Source organism: Sus scrofa, chromosome 18, assembly GCF_000003025.6.
Source record: "Sus scrofa isolate TJ Tabasco breed Duroc chromosome 18, Sscrofa11.1, whole genome shotgun sequence".
In the NCBI taxonomy this organism is placed as follows: domain Eukaryota; kingdom Metazoa; phylum Chordata; class Mammalia; order Artiodactyla; family Suidae; genus Sus; species Sus scrofa.
In genome coordinates, this window is record NC_010460.4 from 43,925,410 (window position 1) to 43,948,205 (window position 22,796).

Here is a 22,796-nt window from a genome sequence, read left to right on the forward strand (position 1 = left end):
TCTCTGTCTATCCCCTGAGTCCATCTCTTCCTTCAAAAGGATTGCTGTGACTGGTGTTTCCCAAACAGCAAAGTCCATCATAATCCTAGGAATGAAAGCCCAAGTGGCTTTTGTGATAAGCAAGACCTCAATTGCACTTGGTAGACACTTCCAGCAGAGGGAAAATACCAAACAGAAAAGGGAAGTGCTCATTGTCTGTAACTTCAGGGAATAAGTGGCCAGGGGTGAGTTTTATGAGATCTGACTGTACAATCCAGAGAATAAAATTTATATATGTACACAGTCGTTTACTGATATTTTCATTGGATTTGCCTAAGTCATCCGCCCATAACACGCCTAGAACTGCTTCCAAGTTCCCTCACCTAGTGGCATATAAAAGCTGCTTTTACAGAAGTCTCCAGTTTCCAGCCTACGTATCAGCCAGTGATTTGCATAATCCTTAATACCCACCGCTCCCGGGTCCTTTTTTCAGCCACCTAATGCAAACAAGATCTGGCTCAAGCTTCCCTAAACTAATCCATGCTAACACCATTTAGAAGGGAGACGATTCCGTGTAAGTTGGCACAGCCGAATAAGCTCCCCATTGTATCCAGGGCAGTCTGAGGAGAAAGACATTAATGAATATGCCAGTGGGGAGAGCCCTCAGCTTCTCAGCTGTTTGCTGGACCCTAACGCTGGAAGAAACTTGAATGTTTTTTTAACCAAGGTAAGGAATTTAACTCTACCTCCCTGTCTGGATCCTAACAGCTCTTCAAGACCCAGATCAAAAGCAACAGCTTCATGAAGACTGAAGACTGACCCGACCCTTCAGGACTCCCTTCCTGACACCCAATAATCAGTCTTTCTTTTGAACTCAAATATCGTTTTTTGGTAATGTTTTATGACTTCCCCCAACCCTGTTCAATATGTATGTTTTTTGGAGGCTGGCATAGCATAAATAATAAATGCTTCTTGAATAAACACACACATACATATTTTTTAGATAATTTTTTAAAGCTAACTTTCTAACGCTATTTCTTCTCGAGCATCCCCAGGCTTCTGCTCATTCTGTTTGTTCTCCCTCGAAAACCTTTCCCGCTCACCCTTCCAGTCTGCTTAGACCAGCGCTGCTAGATGGAAATTTCTGTGATGCTGGAAACGCTCTTTATCTGTGCTGTCCAGTATGGCAGTCACTGGTCACAGGTGGCTACCGAACACCTAAAATGAGGCTAGAGAAACTCGGAAATGGAGCTCTAAATTTCATTTTATTTTAATGAATTTACACTTTAAATAGCCACATGTGGCTGGTGGCCACTGTGCTGGAGAGCCCAGGAGCTTGACTCATCCCAGAAGTCTTCCTGGAGAGCCACTCTGGAGGCTCAGCACCGTCACCAGCAAGGTGGATTTGCCACACTTCGTACTTGACTTTATCATAACATGTATCACAGTATACTTAGTTGTCTGTGTATTCACCTGATGTTTCCATTGGACTGTAAGTTCCTGTGGGCTTGAGGTATGACTTATTCACAGTTTTATTCCCAAAGACCAAGTATCATATTGGCATTTTGGAGGGGCATGATATTTTTTTCAATGGCTCAGTGGATTGGCTCGCTTCTTCATATATAATAAATCTACAAAACAGATCTCTTGGAACCATGTGAGCGGGAACTAAGAGATTAATGGTGGTGATGTGACAAATTATCTTTGTCTAAGGAGCATGCACGGCTCTTTAGCTTATCTTTCCTTGCAAATGCAAGCCCTATCTTCTTCGTAACTGTGACTGAGGAACAACTTGCTTGTAGAGCTCTTGGTCATTAAGCCATGACTCTATCCAGACTTGCTCTTTCAGAAAATTCCCAGGAGATAAAAGTTCACTGCAATGATGGAGTGAGATAAACATGCTTTAGCTGTGATCCCATGTTCTCACATAGCCCGTACTGGTCTACAGAACAGCTGGACTCATTCATCAGATTTGAAAATAATCAGGTCTTCACACTCTGTTATCACGGGGAGGGTTGTTCCAGAGAGTATGTTGGCAAAGAGCCTTCTTAACCATGTCCTAGAGACTCAACCACCTCCATGCAAGGGGCTAGGGGGGTCTCCTTCACCAGCACTTCCTCCAAACCCACTTGCAGAGCATAAGGGAAGTCCTCATTGAAAGCAACAACAAGGCTAGGTGTTTGCGCGGGAAAAAAGTAATGCCAAAAGTTGGCATGGCACCACTTCTGTCATTTTAGGGTACATAGTTGAGTCTTGTGGCTAGACATACTCCAAATATTTGTATAATTTAAAGTAATTTGTACCGACATGGTAAAAGTCTATTTTAGGCAATGGAATTTAATACATATTTCTTGGTAAGCTTTTCGTCTTTTGTGTAATTTTATCCATATTATTTTAACATTAAAATGTTTAATGTTATAAAACATTTTCATATTCATATGTTTGCAAACTAACAAAGCATAAAACAAGAACATGTGTTTGAAATTCAAAAATATGCTGCACTGAACTCCTCTTTCTAAAATAAGCTTTTAACTACTTAAAAACTTTTTGTTAAGTCATTTGCATTCTTACATATTGCACTTAATTGGTGAATTCAAAGCAACAGCTGTATAACTCCCATGGGTTTCCAAATCTAAGTCCCTATAAGGAGCAGCAGAGTAATTTACTGCATTAATCAAACCTAGGAGTTGAATTCTAGAACTGAATTTACCACAATTTTGCTGAATGATCAAAGGTAAGGTACTTAATCTCTCTTAGTCTCAGTTTTCTCTTTTATGAAACTATGGACTTTGTACAAGTATGTTTTAAACTTCATGAATTAAATCAGGAAAAGATAAGCATCCTTTGAAGCAGGGGAGAAAGAAGGAAAGAACAAATTATATAAAGTAGAAAGAGAAATTACTATGTGCCAAGTACTGTGCCAAATGATTTCCCTGTACTACCTCATGTAATCCTGAAAATAACTCTGCAAGTGAGGCCCTACCATGAGCCCCAATTTATGGTTGAGAAAATGAGGAACAGAGAGGTTAAGCAATCAGGTTGGAAAGCTAGGCTTCAAAGCCAGGCAGTCTGATTCCAGGGTCTTTGTTCTCAACAAGTGGTTCATTCTGCTTCTCAAAGAGAAGACAAAAAACAAACAAACAAAAAAACTTATTCCTAATTCCAAATGATCGCTGTGCCCCCCCCCCGAAGAGCCTGCTCATCTGCATGAAAGACAAAAATGGTCCACCTATCTCAAAATAGGAGCTATCAGTCATTATTAACCTTATTGTTAAAGACACAGAGACTTAACATTCCAGGTTTCAACGTTAAAAAATAAACCTCAAATTCCATGATCTATAGTAATAATCTGAGTTTCTGCTGGGGTGCAGATTTAAACTGTTTGCTATACTGCTCCCGGCAGGAATATGACTGTCAGTCTGGCCATCCATCCAGGGTCAGGGCTGCAATGCGGTTTTCTCTAACTGTTGCCCTGGGTGCAGGGACATGATGTGTTACAGGCACGACTTTGGGAATTCACAATGCTGGGCAAAACACGCAGGAATGTCAGGAGTCTACTGCTTAAGAAAGAAAGAAAAAAAAAAAAAAAAGGAAGCCTAGTGCAAAGTCGACACGAATAATAAATATTTGCCAATTAGTCGTCACCACTTCCACATTTCTACCCATCCAAGGATCCAGGCACCATGCAGTTTCTAGGTTGCCAAAGCAGAGATCCAGCATGGAAGGGTCATATTCCAGATTAGGGTTCCAACCCTCATTTGCTGGCTGAGTGCTCTTGGGCTATGTCTTTTGTACATCAGTTAATTTGCCTGTAAAAACAGGAACACCTACCTCATAGGATAATTGTAAGGATTAAATAAAAGAATATTTGTAAATGCCTAGTCTCAGTGCTTTAAAAAGTGCAGTTTCTCACCAAATCTTCACGTCATGGAAATCACATGGCCACGTGATGCATGATAAACACTCCATGCATGTTTGATATTATTATGTAATTACTCATATCCATCCATTCGACAAAGAGATATTCTGTGCCAACTATGTGCTGGGTAGTCAGATCCCTCCCCTGAGGGAGCCTGGGTACTAGTAAGGAGGTTACAGTCTGGTTAACATAAGACTCACTCAACCTTAAAATAATGCTCCATTAATATCTCCCCATGGGAATTAAGCCGTTTCGTATTTTCAGCTTAACTTTTCTTGCTTGAGAAGGGATTCAGCAACATTTAACCATCCAGTAATAATGATAAAGTTCAATCAATATAAATCCATATACTTCCATCATGGCTGGTGAAATTAAAATGGTCAGAGGTTGATTTCTCAAAAGTGGGCTATGAGTAGGATCCATAAAATCCTATCTCAGGTAAATGGGAGAGACACAAACATATCTTCAGTTTATTCAAGGTGCTCAGGTTTATATATAAATAAACAAAGCCTCGGTTAGATGGACATGGAAAATGTGGGAGAGCCCCATTTATACTCCCAAGGAAGCCAATATTTTTGCAATAAATAAGCTGAATAACTATAAGAATCAGAAAGCTTAAGGAGATTTTTTGTAAACCTTCAAAACACTGTGCTTCCAAGCAAAAGACTCAGGTAAATAGAGCATCAAAAAACGATGAAATATACTTTCAGACATGCATTTAGTTTTAGAAACAAAAATATAATTAACAAAGAAAGGTAATAAAGCCAGCTAATTATTATTATTATTATTATTATTATTATTTTGTCTTTTGTATTTTTAGAGCCACACCCGCTACATACGTAGGTTCCCAGCCTAGGGGTCTAATCGAAGCTGCAGCACCAGCCTACACCACAGCCACAGCAACTCGGGATCCGGGACCCGAGCCACATCTTCGACCTACATCACAGCTCACAGCAACGCTGGATCCTTAACCCACTAAGAGAGGCCAGGGATCAAACCCACATCCTCATGGATACTAGTCTGGTTTGTTAACCACTCAGCCACAACGGGAACTCCATGCCGGCTAATTATTAAGAATTTAAAAAATGCAGTAGAGGATGGACAATCTGCTCTGTCATTTGTCCTCTGGATTCAGACTCACCCCAATTAAGACAAGTTGCCTTAAGTACAGAAATTATCAAAAAAGAAAATCGAGTGGTCAACGACCATGGAAAAAGATGTGCAACGTTACCCACAGGGTAAGAAATGCCAACCAAAGCTGTTCCAGATTTTGTTTAAAAATCCGGATGTTTAATACTTCTGAAAATGCTGTAAGATGGATGGCCTCCTATAACATAGGAAGGAAAGAGGATCAGTATTAATTTTAAGAAATTTGGGAAGTTCTCCTGTGGCACAATGGGTTAAGGATCCAGCATTGCTACAGGGGTGGCACAGGTTGAAACTTCAGTACGGGTTTGATCCCTGGCTCATGAACTTCTACAAGCCATGGGCATCCTCCCCCTCTAGAAAAAAGGGGGGGGGAGAAAAAGGAACGGAAAAATTAAAAAAAAAAAGAAATTTGGCAATATATATATATATATGTATATATATATATATATCCTTTAAAATGTTTATTCTCTTTGACCTAGTAATTTATTTTAATTCTGGGACTACATCCTAAGGAAATAATCAAAGATGTAATCAAATAATTTCAGATCAGCTTTTTGTTTAATTTATTTTCTATAATCAAAGGGTTATTTCTAGCAGAGACAATCTAAATACCCAAAAATAGACATAAAGGAAGTTAAAAATTTTATGTGATATCCATAGGATAAATTATACGATTGTTGAAGTGTTTTCAAAAGATACCGAGCGGTATGGGAAAATGCACAAATACCATGTGAAACTTTTCACAAGTGGGAACACAAACCAGAGGCTGTATGCAGGGCTGCTCTATAGAGCTGTGCTTGACTGTGGCTGGCAGAGCCCCAGATACCAATGCAGGGATTTGGGAAATTTGTGGCAAGGATTCTCACCTGCTCAAATATCTCTCCCCCACTCACTTGCCATAGGGTCCTGAAATTCTACTGCTGGTGAGTCAACCATCTGAGTTAAGTCCTACCTTATCTCTGGAACTTATAAAAAAAAAAAAAAAAAAAAAAAAAAGCCCAAAGTGTAGGGCAGCGTATTAAGTCACAGTAACATCTCCATCTAAAAGTTTATCTGATTTTTCCCTCCTCCCTTCTATCAGGAAGTATTTACTGGGTGCCTGGAACACTCAGGAAAGCTGCCAACCCTGGGACATGGCATCAAATTGGCCTCTGTTCTCAAGGAGTTCACAGGCTGGCCATGGGGCAGGTTCACAGACAATGACATGTAATAAAGCCTCTACAAGGAAGAGATAAACAAGATGCAAATGGAGACTAGCCCAGCAGAAGGCATGGCTCCTGTCTACCTGAGGAGGTTGAGAAGACTTTGCAGGAAATGTACATTTGAGCTAAGTCTTAGAAAAAAAGAAAAGAAGTGGCGTTTGCAGAGCAAAGGAAATAGGATAGGAGAGGCAAGGCAGCCAGAGAGAGCAAGAAGTCCTCAGAAGAAATGTCAGGCTTCTGGAAGGGGCTTTCGGAGAGGGACCATGCTGTGTGGAGCTGAGTGGAGCAGGAGAGGCTGGGAGGGACACAGGACCCGTTCCCCGGAATCACGGGCACATTCCCATGTAGAGGTGACAAAAGGGAGATAGACAGTCCAGGAAAGGGTACAAGTGAAACACTTGCCAACTCTGAAATTCTACCCAAGCGCGAACTTGCTCCCTCTTATACTTGAGATGCTGGCTACCTACTGAAATCAGGTCACTGCCTTGCCTCTCTGGTTGCACCTTTAATCTTTAGAATCCAAGGCCAGAGTTGAATGAAAATCTTGTCCTCCTTGAATATATCTCCTGCCTGGTGAGTGCAAATACCATTTCGAAATAAAAATACTCGATCTATTTCTGTTTTTGTTGGGACTCATTGATTCTGAGAACCTAATGATTCATCTTATCCACACTACAAAGAAGGCAAGGGAATCGGTCATATACTGCAGTACAGCTAGATTTTCAAACAAACAGGAAAGACCATTTTAAAAGATATCAATGGGAAAAATATATTCTCTCTTAGTTTTGGATTTGAAGATTGGATTCTCCCTTTTATTATTATTTTTTAAAAATTTCCTTTTAAAACTCCCAAACTTTTAGGAAAACTTTGCCTTCTCTATGTGCCCCAAAGCCCCACCTTCCATTCCCCTCAGGGCACACATTTTCTGACGAATCTTCTGTACTTCCCACATAAAACACCAAACCAACGCACAGCAATCATCCCAAAGTGCAAAGCAAACTTTTCTTGTTAGTTGTGCTGGCAAAAATCTTGGAAAGTGTAAGCTACATAAATTCCAAGAAAAAGACCAAAATATATCTCTGCAAAGCAGAACTTCCTTCTAACAAGATTTGTAAAATTCCGCCCTTCACCGCCTCCCCCCCCAGCCGCTATTCTGACACAAGCTGAACTTATTTGCACAACGTTCCAAAGCAGACAGGGACACACGCGAGCGCACACGTACACAAACACACAAAGAAGACGTGCCTGAAGACTGTCTGAGAGGGAGTGTTCCGAACCAGACCGACCGTGTGCTGTGTCCTTGCCCAGATGCATCTGACTTCAGGCTTGGGAACATTAAACAAACACAAAAACAAGAGCCGGCGATGTGCGTGCTGGGCTGGGTGACAGAGGCAGCGAGCAAATATTGGGATTGTATTTCACCTGTTGCCATGGTTACCAAAGCAGGGTGGATACTTGCAGAAAGAGAAAGAAAGAAAACTGGGAAGACAATGAGTCCTAGGAGACCGAATGTGTGTACGCGGAGGCGCTGGTGAGGGCGGAGGAGGGTGAGCCAAAAGAGAATATCCCATAAAAAGGGCCATTTCAATACCGCTTTGTGCTGGGTGCTCAGAGAGCTTGGTCATCCCTCCATACCAGCACGAAACAGATCTCCAAAAGCCCAAGGAAGATCCTCGAAGCCCCAAAGAACACGGCAGTGAGACGTGGGACGTTTACTTTTGCTTGGTGGCAGGCAAAATCAAGGCAGTTAGTACTGGGTACCAAGAGATGCAAAACTCAGCGCATAGCCATTCTCCTGGGGATCAATAAGACCAGCTTAGTGATCTCAAGCCCAGACCACAAAGTCTCAGAAAGAACTGCAGAGAACTCTACCCATTTCTTCAGGCATTCTGATGATGAACTTCAATTTCTATTTCATACAAAAGCTGACTGACCCTCTTCTTCCCAGGCACTCTGTTTCACTAACGCAACTCTGCAGAAAACGCTTCAGGAAACACTGGCTTAGAAGGTTCACTATCACAGCAACCAGCAGATGGCTTTCTGTGTCAATTCTTGACCAGCACCTGGGAAGTGAAGTACTCTAACCTTGAAAACTTGGAATCTGGGTTCCCATTCCATTTCTTCTGCTGATTAGCTACATGAACTTAAACCAGTTGTTAACTTGAATGTCAGGCTTTTGTTTCTCAAAGGAAAGAATTTTGCTAAAATAATCCCTGAGCTCCTTTCCTGCTTTGGAATTTAGTGACTCATAGCAACAGATAATCTCTCAAATTCTCATTTTCAAAACAAATATAATCCAATGAATAATCCCATGTATTTGGAATTCTGATCAGCACCTGGAATGTAAACCCTATAGGAATTTGTTCTGTAGAAATATAAATAAATGGTTGCTAGCTCTTATCAATGATCTCATAATCTAATCATTTACATTGTACCAAAAAAAAAAATGGACACCATGTATTCCTAAATGAAACGTTCTACATTGTGTTAAGTGGGCAACAAGGCAGAGGTATGTACAAAGTTATACTTTCAGCCAAAAGAAAGGACCTGGGGCTTCCATTAGCTCTTAGAGGCATGTTGTTGCTTTTAGCTCTGTAATTCAGCCCTTGTCTTGGCCAGACAGAAATATGGATTAGCCTGCTCTCCAGTGTTTAGATGATAAGAACTAGAGAGGCTAATAGGTGGCTGAGCCCAGCTATTAATTTAAGCCAAGACTTCCTTTATACACCTGAGTTTTACTTTGATAAGAATTTGCTTTGATTCAGAATAAGTTATCATGGGGATGTCAGAATCAGCACAATGTAGTAGAAACAGGGTGGAAATCAAAGAAGACTTGGGCTCAGGGCCTGATCGTGCCACTGGATAATGCTGGAAAAGTTACAAAGAACTTCTCGGTGTTTATAAAATGAGAATAATAACATTTCCCCGTCGACTTTACAGGGTTGTTATGAGGCTCCAATGGGACAAAGGGCACGGAAGCACTCAGAATTTGGAAAGTGCTTTACTAGTATAAACTCACAGGATGATCATCCCCCTGGCTGGCAAAACATTATGGTTTAGAGTCAGGACCAAGCGCCCAATGCCTGGGTTCACATCCCAGCACCATTTTTTTTTTTTTTAAATCAGCTTGAATGTTCTTTGCAAGTTATTCAATCTCTCCGATTATTCATTCATAAAACAAGATGAAGGACCGTACCTCCGTCAGTGGATTGTTTCAAGAATTAAACGAGCTAATAATACACTGCAAGATGTTTAACATAATTTCCGCCACATACACAAGTGATTCATCAATGTCATCAATTACCATTTTCTACTATGATGTTTTAAGGTAAATTGCCCTTAAAATGAGATCCACTGTACATAGCAGTGAGAGCTTAGATTTTTGCTGTGGTCAGTGTGGAGTCTTAACCGAATTCCTATTCATCTGCATATTGGCCCGTGAGGGAAAAGGATTCTGCAAAGAGTGGGCACCTTGGTTCAGCCCATCATTGTGTTTTGATCACTGGCTGCAGGGACACAGGACTGCTGGCACCCTCCAAACGTTAAGAAGAGTTTCTTCCAAGCCAACAGCATTTCCTGCCTTGCCACAAAGCTTCTGAGAAGCAGACATGCTATTTATCACTGCTTTTTATTCCTGGACTTTTAGGAAGCAAAGCTGGGGGTGATGAAAGCAAATAGGCAAATTGAAGAACTGCATTTCTCAAGAGTGCCAGGGAGATGTTACCTGGAGACTGCCTTTTCATGTGTATAAACTTTCCAGGCAACTCCATATGGAGCCAGGCTTCCCTGTGATTTATCTGTTGGACAGTGGGTGGCCAAGGGGCACGGTAGGCAAACAGTTATCCAGCTTGATAATTAGGGAGGGGAAAGGCAAACACAAACACACCCAGGTTGACATTCAAAACAAAGTGGAGATTTAACCATGGATTGCTCACTATACCACCCCAGTTCTCATCTGCCAATCTGCCAGGAGGAAACTAGGAGCCAAAAAAAGAGGCGCTGTTAGTAATTTATCAGTACAGCTCATGGAAAAAGTGCCATTCTGGGTAGAAGCATGAAGGTCTGAGTTGGGACCCAGCTTTGTGTTTAAATGATGGCTTGACCTCCCTAAGTCTTTACCAGGCTTTGGTGTCCTCAGTTGTCAAAGGAGGAACTGGATAACAGCCTTTTATCACTAAAAGGCCTTAACACTCCAATCATTTTGGTTTCTTTCATTCATTCATTAATGCATATATTTATGTGTTCGTTCAATAAACTGCAAACCTAACTGTGGATGAAGTATTAACAGTCAGTGACCAAAATACAGCACAACTGGCCTATCACAATGGAAGAAACAGAATTTAGTATTCATTGCTTTCAATTCCTAGGAGGGCAATGATATTCCAAGTTCTGTTTTCTAAGGAAGAGACACACTGCTTTCTTCTCAAGGAAAAAATATGATGGATATTGTTTCTGGATGTCTTTCAAACAAATCAAATGTAGTCAGCTACTTTTTACAAGCTGAATACTTAGCATTTAACAAAATTTATCCTCCTCTTCTCAGCTCCACCCTTGCCCCCTACCCGCTCCATCCCACCCTCATTTCCAGAGCTAGGGTTTGCTTCCTTCTCATAATTTTAATTCACCTCAACTCAATTAAATTCAGTTCTCATTCACGGGACCTTTCTCAGTACATGGAGCTTACACAATGCAAGGATTATTTTCAAGGAGCTTCCAATCAATCAAGTAGGAGAAACACACATGTAAAACAAGAAATGTCAAGGTTAAAATGTGTTTGAATAAGAGGCAGTGAAGCTGGATCAGTCAGTGAGGCCACAGAGCTCTGATTAAGCCAAGATGAAAGTTCCATACTAACTAACCAACCATTCCACATCCTTTCCAGGTTATCTGGAGGTCTAAATTACCTTTGTCTCCCGTTAGTATGTAAATATACATTAATCTAAAAAGAATTTGATTTAATCTGTTGATTACTGATATCTGGAAGCTGTATATTTTTATCTAAAGAATCTATGCTGTGATGAAAAAGCTTTGTCATTCGTGTCTGATACTTTAGCTTTTGCTTGGTGATATGTTGTTGGGCTAGTTTTTTAACTTCTTAAAGCCTCAGTTGCCATAGCTGTAAAATGGGAACACTATTGCTGTTAGGGGGCTGTGCTGAGGATGAAATCAGGTCATAGCTATGCATACCTTCTTTCTGGCAACCATACCTCATAGGCTTGACTATCCCTATCCAAATTGAAGGTGCAATCTGGGCAGAGCAGCCAGAGCCCTCTAAGAATGGGTGTTTATATGGCATCCTTCATTTTAGTCAGTTTCAACGTGGTAACCTTCACCTCATCATTAATGAGACTTGAGACTCAAGACAGGTGTATGGACAAGTTCTCCTCATCTCTTATTTAGTTTCCAACTGTATTACTGACTTCTTTAAAAAGAAAAGAAAAGGTAAACATTTTTCAGGGTTAGCTAGAATTGGTTTAACTCTCACGAATAGAAATAAACACAAATCTACACAACTCTAAGGGCAGCACATCCACATCTGTGCAGAATCACGTGCACCCAGCAGAGGCTAAAAACAGCTTGCAGTCTAGTGTGCATTTCCCCGACTCATTCTATCCCCTTCTCCATTCCTCTTTGCTCATCCCTCTCCTTCCCTCCCTCCCTGCTTTGAGTGTTAAAACGATCCACCAGGTATCCATTTCCTTCCAGCAGACCTCACTTTCTTGGAAGACACCTACAGATCCCAGGAATCTGGGAGGAAGTGCCTATTATTCAGGGTGGTTAGAAAGATGGAAGGCTATCACAGCTCTAAGTCTGATCTGACCCTCAAATGAAGTCCAATATTCACAGATTCACTTGCATAACGGTGAAGCCACACATTTGTTGGCTTAATTCTTCAGAAAAAGATCCATAAAACTAAATCATTATCTGCTAGAACTATGATAAAATCAGCTTGGACAGATGTGACTACATTGCCTTGAGGTACACTGCTTGATACTTGCACATTAAATCAAAAGAACACGCGTGATGCTTGATTTAGAATGTCACAGATTAATACACCACAGAGCTTATTGGGGACCCTTATTTTGCTCTCTCCTACAATAGAAATGACTGATTTGGAGCAAGGACAATGGATGTATTCTATTGAGCCATCACTGGTCCGACAGCTTCTAACAAAGCTGTACATTTAAAGCAATCCTGTTTTAAGCTTGAATCCACCTCCAGGACCTCAGAGTTTCAACAGAGATTCAGGATGATGGCTTTTTCAGTGGCCAAGAAGGAGTGTAAAATGGACACTCTGACACCACTGGCCCCAGGAGAACAGGTCTGCAGTGTTGTGGGGTGAGTGACAGCTCCCTGGCAGCTCTCTGGTTTGTCCTAGGCTCTAACACACCCCACAGAGTTTCTTCATCACAATAGCCCATGTGTGACCTTTGGAAAAGTCCTTGAAAACAGTGAAACAAGAGTCTTAGTTGAAATCTGGAATCCATTCCAGTCTTACACAGGAAGAAAATTAGGCATAGAACAACAAAGCCCATGGTTCTGAGAAACCTGGGGAGGCTCTGGCTGACATTAAAATCGTGGAAGACTTTTTTCTTTTTCTCTACTTTGTCGTTTATAAAAGCTTTTCATCTAAGCGACCCAAAGCTGCTAGAAAATACTGTACAGTTAGGAGACGGGAATGAGAGATGTCTGCAGCGAATAAAGCGAGCAGAAATAAAAACTGAGCTGCTGAGTCATGTACTAAACAGCATTCACTTAGCACTTTTCCAGCTACTAGAAATGTTATTATTCCAAAATATAAGCGGTTGATAGAACCATTTTCCCCTCTGGATCAACAATAATCCAAATTTGTATTGGCAATAATGGGGTTAGGAGTGGGAGCTTGGAGCAGAGGGGAAAGCTGTGCTCCTTAAATCCCAACTCCATGGTACAGTTCATCCACCCAGACATCATGGATCTGGAAACATTCATTCACGTAGAACATGAGTCAGTAGAGTAGTACGCTTGCTCAAACTTCAACTCGACAAACATTTGCGGGATAACACTATTTTTATAGGTACAGACCAATTCCCTTTTGTCTTCTGCTGATATAATTCACTATTAATCTGCCACATCCTGTTTGTATTTCATTTGTATATAAATAGCCATAAACCTGTCCTCTCTTTGGAAGCATTTTTCTTCTTTGCCAGCAGGAAGGGGTAGGACACTTCTTCAGTTGAGTGGTGGCATAAACCTCCAGTGAAACTCAGCTGGCAGGGAAATCTGGTGTGGACTTGTGTTTCTGCATCCACCTAAAGTTTGTCTGGGAGGTCCCTCAAAAGGGATACAGACCCTGAACCAAACAAGATGATTCAGAAATAACCCAGCTGCAGGAGTAGCCTCGGATGCTCAGACCCAGAACACATTCATACACATGAATGTTAATTTTGTTTTTTTCTTAAGTACCTTCACAGCTCATTTTTTTTTTTTTAATTTTCCTTTCAAAAAATGTAAATGGCATTACTCTGGTCTCCAAAACAGATGCCAGTTTGGACTTGACTCTTCCAATAAGTATTTGGTTTGGCTCAGCAGGGCTTGGGTTGAAAAAATATTTGCCAATTCCAAAAAGATTTAACGAGCTTTGCTGAAGATCCCGGTGCCATCTGGCACGTCACAGAGACTGTGGCACAGCAAAGAGAACTCTCCCAACCACAGATTTTATTTGCCCAATGCAGCCAACACTGGGAGTTCAGTTGCTTCCTTGGGTTAAGAAGCTGCAAGTCAAATGAGAGAACTTTCCAAGAGAAAGTGACCAAAGCAGGCATTAAAAAAAAAAAAAAAAAAAAAAAAATTGCTGCCACCGAGAACCAAATCTTTGGGTTTTGATAGCTCATTTTTAGAGATGTCAATAACATCCTCCCACCAGCCATCAGACACGGTCCCCGATGCTGTCATTCAGCCAACCAAACAAATCTTCAACTTCTAACAAAAGCTCCCCTTCTCCAATATCAGATACTAAAAACTTTGCTGTATTTTGTTGTCATCAGATACCTTATTAACTGGTGTCAGAATTTACAAGAAAACTGAATGAACTACTTCAAGTAATTCCACCAAATACAACTAGCAAGTTGACTTTATATTGCCAAGACTGACAAGCATTGCTTTTATTAATATTTAGTAGAATATGGATGCATGAATTTATCACTTGGATTGGAAAGACTGACCTTACTGCTTATCAGTCTCATACATTAAAAGTCACTGAAGGCTGTCACCTAAAATCAGGCATTTCGGTCTGAGCTGCAGTGACCCCTGGAGAAAACAAGGTTCTGGTCCTTTCAAATCAACGTCATGTCTGACGACTCTAACAAAAAAATGAAAAATATTTTCATAATAGTGTGTGCTTGAAAGTCACACATCTGTTTTGGTGGCTATGGTGACAGGAAGAGTAGCACTGAAATTGTAACCACCTCGAAGGAGAAAAACTCTGGATTGTTTTCGTTAATTTCACTTTTTGAGCAAACATACACACACTTGGGTGTGTCCCACCTCAACTCCTTTGGGTCTCCCCGAACTTCTAAATGTCCCTTTCACTGAGGCCACAAGCTGATCCAATGCTTGTTACACAGGCACCCAATGCCAAGGTTCAGTAGGTTCAGTAACAAATAGCCTCAAAGAGAAAGCCAAGCCCTGCACTGCCTTTCCACAGAAAGACTTATTCACTGAAACAAAGATGGAGCCGTCTACCTGACAACTGAACTTTGGAAGTCGGAGCAGAAATCAAAAGAAAAAGTCATGCCATAACAGAAGGATGATTATAACTGTTATTTACCATTTTGGCTTCTGAATGCATTGGCTGGACTTGGGGAGAAGCACAGGGGTTGCTGAGATTTGGACCTTGCATTCCCAGGAGGTTGGAGTTCACTGACATTTGTCTCTCCATCTAAGAGAAAGGAAAGTGAGAGAATCAGAAGTCTCAGAGAGGCAGTGATGGTCACAGACAAAGCTGCATTTCTCTTTCCAATGGACCTGTTTAGAATTTCCGCATTTAACTCCGGGGAAAGCCTGTGGTTTGGTGAAGGGTAGGCAATGTATTCCTGAGCCTTGAACTCAAGCACATCAAAGATTCATCCAAAGCTGCACCTTCTAGAGAATACGACTGATGCCAGAGAGAACTACGTTGTCATGGTAGGTCATTTCCAAACAAAAGTATGGAATATTTCCATTTTTGCAAACACTCCAACTGCTTCTCATCACGTTTATTTTTAGAACTATAAAGAATAACATATGCATAGAAAAATGCCGGAGGGACACAGAATATACCAAATGGCTATCTCAGGTTACCTGGGGCTTTTTTTTTTTTCCTCCCTAAATTTTATACAGAAATGAGAATCATTTTAGCAATAAGAAAAAATTCATTTTAAAGGCCACCCTCTTAAATACGGTGCATCTTCCCCTTGCTCTAACTCAGGACCATAATCTAAATGATCCAGCAAAAGTATCTGAGCTGCTGCCCCAGGCGTATCTTCTCTTCCCTGTTTACCTGGTCATGACTTGCAATTGTAGGCCTCCCAGCAGGGAGAGGCCTCTGAGGAGGTGAAGGAAGCAGGGAGGGTGTAGTGTGTCATGTGATCAACTCTCCCCCCTAGTCCTTCAGCTCTGCCATGGAGTCCAGGGTGAACATCCAAACACCTGAATTGAATTCTGGCATGTTTTTGTCTCTAGGGTGTCCCTGTTAAAAAGTGGACAGGCCAAAAATCTCTATTTCAGCTGGGGAAGGGTGTGTCTGATTCATATTTTCTGTTTCGTAGAAAATCAGCACTTTTCAAAGAAGGAAAATAATGCAAGAATACTTAATACTTACATCGCACAGCAAATAATGAGACTTCCCTCAGGGGGGAAATTGTGTCTTCAAAGCAGAAGTTTTTCCATTTGCCAAAGGATGGAAATGAAAACAATGGTCGGAAATTTTAGGAAACCAGGTTTCTGCTCAGTTAGCCTAGGTAGTCTTAGGAAAAGCAGAGTTCCTTATCACCAGAGCTCGTCAAAGAGCGGAGGATGGAAACCTCACATGTGAACTAAAGGGCCCTTTGAGGTCCCTTCCGTTGGTGAGACTCTATTACAGCAGTTCCTGCAGTGTCCACCCCAGGGCAGGGGTATAATTATAACACTAATGTGTGGATTGGCAGAGGAGCTGTTAAAAGCCTTCTCACGAATGATTGGGGAGCATTTCCTTCACATCAGGGCACCATCAGCCCTTACCTTGTCCTGAATTAGCTTATCAGTTATCTAGCAGCATCTGCATATGTGAAACTGTTTCCAAAGGAGTTATTTAATGACAGAGAACCTTCTAGAACACTCTAGCAAAACTTTTTGTGGCTTCAATTCAACAAAGTAAAATAGAGTTGTCCCTTGATATCCGCTGGGGATTGGTTCCAGGAACCCCCTCCTATAACAAAATCTGAGGATGCCCAAGTCCCTTACATAAAATGCCATAGTATTTGCATAAAACTTTCACACATCCTCTCATAAAATTTATATCTTCTCTAGATTACTTATAATATCTAACAAAATGTAAATACTATGAAAAGAGTTGTAAATACAATGTAAATAGTTGCCAGCGCTTGGCAAATTCAAGAGATATATTTTTTGGAACATTCTGAAATTAAACAAAAAAATTTTTTTTTCAATCCATGGTTGGTTGAATCTGCAGATGAGGAATCCACAGGCAGAATATATTCACTCTCATATGACCCTAAGTCTCCAGGCAGCCTACATACGCTCATCTTTTAAATAATCTTTTAAAATCATGGTAAAACATACATAACATAAAATTTACCATATAATACTTTTTAGAGGTATAGTTCAGTGCCATTAGGTACATTTATGTCTGCTAATTGTTCAGTCACTGAGGTTTATCTAAAAAGTGCTCATTACTTAATCACTCCCACTTCCAGAGGCTGAGGGATAAGAGAGTGGAACTCTCTTTATTTGACTCTTTAGTCCAATTAGTGACCTTCTCCTAGAGGGGAGTCAGGTCTGGAGGAGCTTTTGCTTCAGTGTTCTGCGGGAAGATGGTTCAGCAGTACACACCATTGTCAGGGTGTTTTTCAAGCTACTAGCTCTCGTGCTGTACAAAGAAGTGAGAGGAGCCTGCTGGCTGCCTGTGGATCCAAAGTCAGTCAAGCTTCCCACTTTTTGGAAAAGTTACTGTCTATGACCACTTCTACCTTGTGACTCACAAATTAAACAGGCTGATTTCTCTATCTTAAAAAATTACATTTTTTTTTCCCACCTAAGTAATTATAGGGGGTTAGCAAAAGCTTCTTCAAAACAACTATTTGGTGCTTTGTGCTAGCAAGGCTCTGCCCATGAGTGTGGCTTTAGTAAGTGGACTAGAATTAAGAGATCAGAAAATGGGAGTGGCTTTGCCAAATAATAACTGACATTAAGCCCTACAGGTAAAACATCCAGGTAAAGGATATCACCTTTTTTTTTTTTTTTAAGCTTCTTTTTCTTTAAAACAAATTGGAAAATGGGAGCTAAAATGACCATCGTTCACTGAGCTTTCTCATAAATGGGTGTTCATACTCCCAAATTATTTCAGCATTTGACTTTCAGGATCTTAAGTCATGACCCAGTGAACTCCTGGAAGGCAACACCTGCTTCTTCCTTCATCACATCCTCAGCATCCAGCACAGAGCTTGGCCCATAGGAGGTGCTCAACAAAAGTGTATGAAAGAAATGAATAAAGGAACACATTCACCATTTGTTTCAGACCCAGGGCTTTGTGAAATATGGAGCCTGACAGCACGCACTACAAATCAGTTAAGAAAATCACCTTGACCTACAGACGTTAACTAATCTACTAGAGCAAGAGAAGTGTGGTTTCTCTGGGCAAGAACTCTATGGGAAGACTATGCTTGACATGCCGATGTTAGAGCACAGGAGCTGGTGACTTGATAATAAGGAAGAAAAGGCTCAGGTTTCTAGGGCCTAGAACTCTCAGCATGTGCTTTGAGAGATCTTGTATTAATTTTCATTAGCTACACTAATGTCACTCTAGATCACCATGTCCCAACCTCGGCACTACTGACATTTGGGGCCAACTAATTCTTTGTTGGGGTAACTGTCCTGTGCACTGCAGAATGTTTAAGAGCATCCCTGGCCTCTACCCACTAAATGCCAGTGGCATTGCTCCCAAGTTGTGACAACCCACTAATAGTGTCTTCAGATATTGCCAAATGTCCCCTAGGGGATAAAACTGCCCCCAGCTGAGAACCACTGCTCTAGGCTGACACTATCCACATGGCAGCCATGGGTCTGGGAACTCCTATGGGGACAGCAGCCCTGACTCTTTGTCCACACTGGCTCTTTAACACACACCTGGTCCTTTGCTTCCCTAATAAGGTATCAACAGGAGGCAAGTTGTACAATGAAGTGATGTAGTGGAAACCAGTGCCAGGCACCCTTTCTCTGGGCCTTTTCAGCCCAAGTGTCCCATCTTTGCTCCTGGGAATGGTACACAGGTTAGTCAAATGGGAAAAAAAAAAAAAAAAAAAAGATCATGGGATAATATTTTTCTGGACAATTCACAGAATTTCCGAAAGGAAACTATTTTGGACAAGAAGGATTTAAAGCCTAGATGAAGACGGTTTGTGGTAAAAATGTTACTGCAATTAATGGGATGAATAACAGCATCGATGGTGCCGGGTTCCTTCATTTAAAGATAATCATGGCGAGGGAGTCCCCAAGGTGGCTCAGCGGTAACGAACCCGACTGGTATCCACGAGTTCTTGGGTTCGATCCCTGGCCTCGATCAGTGGATTTAGGATCCAGCGTTTGAACTGTGCAGCAGGTCACAGATCCATCTGGTGTTGCTGTGGCGGTGGCAAAGGTCAGCAGCTGTAGCTCCCATTCGACCCCTAGCCTGGGAACCTCCATATGCTGCAGGTGCAGCCCTAAAAAAAAATAAAGCAAAAAAAAAAAAAAAAAAAAAAAAGATGTTTATAGTGAGCAATGCAGGTAAAATGAGTCAGCTCACCTGCCCTTCTGGCCCAATTTACAAAGACTCTTTCTAGCCTCAACTACCGGAATACTTGCAATGGGCAGGCCCCTGTCGCCACAATTGGGCCACTATAAGCCCCTCTCCATCCCCCTGCTTCCACTGGGATCAATGAGCAAACTGCTCATCCTGGGATGATGCGGGCTGCTCGGCAGGAGATGAAAGGGCACCCTAGTCCCAACTCTTCACGCACAAGCTGTGTGACGTTAGACAACTCGCTTCCGTGTCTGACTCTCTGGCTTTCCACAGGTGAAACACGTAAATCAAGGATGCCTGCGAACCTAGTCCCACAGGACTGCTGTGAGGACAAAAGGAAATAGCAAATTTGGACAATTCCCTAGAATGCTGGAACGCTCTGTGAAACATGGCTGATGTGGGAGGGGTTTAACTGGATTGTCACGTGGCCTCTAGGACTTTTAAGGACTCTCGTGGCTCAGGGAGTCCTAACACCAGCCACGTGCACCAAAACACAACGCCAGGGAAGAGGAAGACGTCCAGGGCGGGGCTCTGTGGCCGGAGAGCAAAGTTCACTCTGAAACAGTCCATATCTGCCTTTTGCACCAACCTGTTGTCTTCAGGGAAAGGGCAGTGTAATGTCACATATGCGTGTAAATGCGGGTCAGACGACCTGGATTTAAATTCTGAGTCTGTCACTCACTAGCTCTTAGGGACCAGGTCACTTAACCAAGTTCCTCAGCCTCTTGTGCTTCAGTTTCCTCATTGGCAAAATGAGGGTAATGAGAGCGCACCCCTCAAAGGTTAAGCATGTCTGGATCACATCGAGGTCAAGAGGGTGGGCTCCAGGGAGGGAAAATTCCTGGGTTCGAAACTCAGCTGTTTTGCTTCTCAGCCGAAGAAGTTAGTTACTTGCCTTACTTTCTTCATTTGAAAAGTAATAGTACCTATTTGAGAGGGGATAGTAATAGTACCTAATTGAGAAGGTTGTTTCACGTATTGCTGACATGCTTAGCGGGTGACTGGTACATGGTCAGCACTCAATAAGCACAGCTAGAACACAACACGGTAAGCGTGGATACATGTTATCGGTTATTCTGTACCATCGTTATTGGTTCTGGGGTTTTTTTGCTTTTTGTGTGTGTGTGTGTTTTTTGTTTTTTTTTTTTTTTTTTTGCTTTTGAGGCCTGCGTTCAAGGCACGTGGAAGTTCCCAGGTTAGGGGTTGAATCGGAGCTGCAGCTGCCGGGCTACACCATAGCCACACTAATGCCAGATCCGAGCCGCGTCTGCAACTTACACCACAGCTCACGACAATGCTAGATCATCGACCCACTGAGCAGGGCCAGGGATCGAACCCACATCCTCATGGATACTAGTCAGATTCATTTCCGCTGAGCCACAAGGGGAACTCCCCATCATTATTATTGTTATTACAATAATGACCACGCTGAGTCCTGGTAGATCACTCGCCGGCAATTTAAGGACACTGTGTATATGGCCCAACCTATAGACTTTGGAGTAGTCCTAAAACCCTGTGTCCCTGAACAAATTCCATTTCCTGGGTATAACAAGCCACTTGTCACCGGCAGAAAGATGGGACCTTGCCTCACAGGGAAGCAGTGAAGGACAAGGAAGCCAGCAAGACGCCTAGGGACGCACCACCGGGCACTCAAGCAAACCAGCGTGGAGCTTGACTTCCCATCCAGAAGAAGCCACTCTCTTCCCCATCAGCTTAGATCTCAGCTTTTCTTGTGCTCTCAAGGGGAGCAAGCTTCGACAGAAGTGAGAAGTACTTACTGGCATCAAGACGGCGGAAGATCCTGGCATGGTGGGGTTGGGCAGGGTCCCGGGCATGGAGGCTGGCATAGGCTGTCTCTGTCTGTTGTGAAGATGTAGCAGGGAAGATAGAGAGCCTGGGACAGGCCTGGAAACAAACAAACAAACAAAAAGCAAACATTATTCCCAAAGCCTGGGCAGGAGATTCACTGCCTCTTTCCCAGGTCCAGATCCAACAGGGACAATACCATTACACGAGCAACAGATCAGATCCTCTGATGGGAGCCACATAATTGAGGATATTAGGGAAATAATCACAAGTATAACACAAGCCTGGCTTCCTTTGCTGTTTCCTAGTTAATACATCAAATTCCACTTCATTTCCTGACCTCTGTTATCTAACTGATACTCAATAGACAGCAAGTCGGTAAATCTGCAACAACTTTTGTATCTTTGGAAAGAGACCTGGTGGTGAAATTCTGTGTGTTAACTCTGGAGTCTCTGCCCTCTGGAGGATCCTAGAGCCTGAGATCTGCATGCATTTGTTTTTGCCCACACTTCACACCTCTGCCTGGAAGCCTGCCCGGATATACTTTCACTAACTGGATTTGCAGAGTCAACTTCATTCATAATTTCCCCCAAATAATCCATTTTGACTTTGTCATGGTTCTCCACTGTGAATGAAAAAAAAAAAAGGCAGGTCACAAATCAAAGTAGCCAGATCGTGGTTCACAGCAATTCAGTGAGGCTTTCTCAAGGCTAGTCTAGAGGCTGGGCCCCAATTACCCCCAACCCCTCATTTCATAATAACTCGAAGTGTTAGGCTGTTGGACAGAACCTGACTAGGGCTTGACCTGCAGGACTTGCATAGGCACTTCTTGAGGTGGGGAGGGGTACACAATTGGAGCTTTTCCTTCAATTTACCAAAAAAAAAAAGTTTCAGGCCCTTACATTGATTTCACGAGCCAGGGACTATGGGGCTTAGGCAAAAAAAAAAAAAAAAAGGGGGATTATTTGTGTTTATTAAAAATGGCAAACAAGTGACCTCCCTGGCTAGATTCTCAAGCTCCTGAAGCTCTTGCTCTGGGCAGCTGTATACATGTTAAATCCATGAAGTAAAGACAACAAACAAATCAAACAAAATGAAAAACACCCCTGAGGACCTCTGAGTCTTCCTTGTTGAACCATCTTAAGCCCGAACGCCATCACAGAAACCCGGGCTTCCTGGATTAATGTGTTTTCTTAAAAAAAAAAAAAAAAAAAAATCCCCTTGGGCTACACACTGGGGGGCTACACACTGGGTAAGGATTGCAGAGCGACGTTCCAACGCCTTCCTGTATTTCAGGGTAGGACTCCCCGGTTCAGAGAAGTCTCTTCTTTGCAGCTCACCTGTCTACCATGGGGAACACATGGAGACTGAATGGGGGGAAGTCCTTCGCACTGCTTTCACCATTCCAAATTTTCCGTTCTTTGTGCCTGAACTCTTCCTTGGAAAGAGAGCTAGCTATCACAGTCACACACATCACAGAGGGATTAGTCCAAATTACTCCTAGATTTACATGATGAGGAAGGCGTATACATGAAAATAGAAGCGAATATAAAACTCGGACCCAGAGTTAACATGACTGTACCAAAATTACAATCAGTTCTATTAACAGAATGTGTTGTGAGAGGGGTTGCATAGACAGGCTAACGTAAGAAGCTTGGAACAATGAAACGAGTGTTTTCAGAAAAGCGAATGAAGTACTATGGGTACTCCTTGACAGGTACGC

General features: G+C 42.1%; 1 protein-coding gene across 7 annotated transcripts in view; it reads right to left on the bottom strand.

Moving 5' to 3' along the window:
* The window catches only part of CREB5 (cAMP responsive element binding protein 5), a 423,962-nt gene that overhangs the window by 84,857 nt on the left and 316,309 nt on the right, over positions 1 to 22,796 (bottom strand). For all 7 annotated transcript variants that reach the window (XM_013985749.2, XM_021078565.1, XM_013985747.2 and 4 more), the window contains 2 exons: positions 21,046 to 21,172; positions 15,059 to 15,169 (listed from right to left, as the gene is read on the bottom strand). In XM_013985749.2, coding sequence (XP_013841203.2) covers positions 15,059 to 15,169; positions 21,046 to 21,172 — 238 coding nt within the window. The remainder of the gene's footprint in view (positions 1 to 15,058; positions 15,170 to 21,045; positions 21,173 to 22,796) is intronic.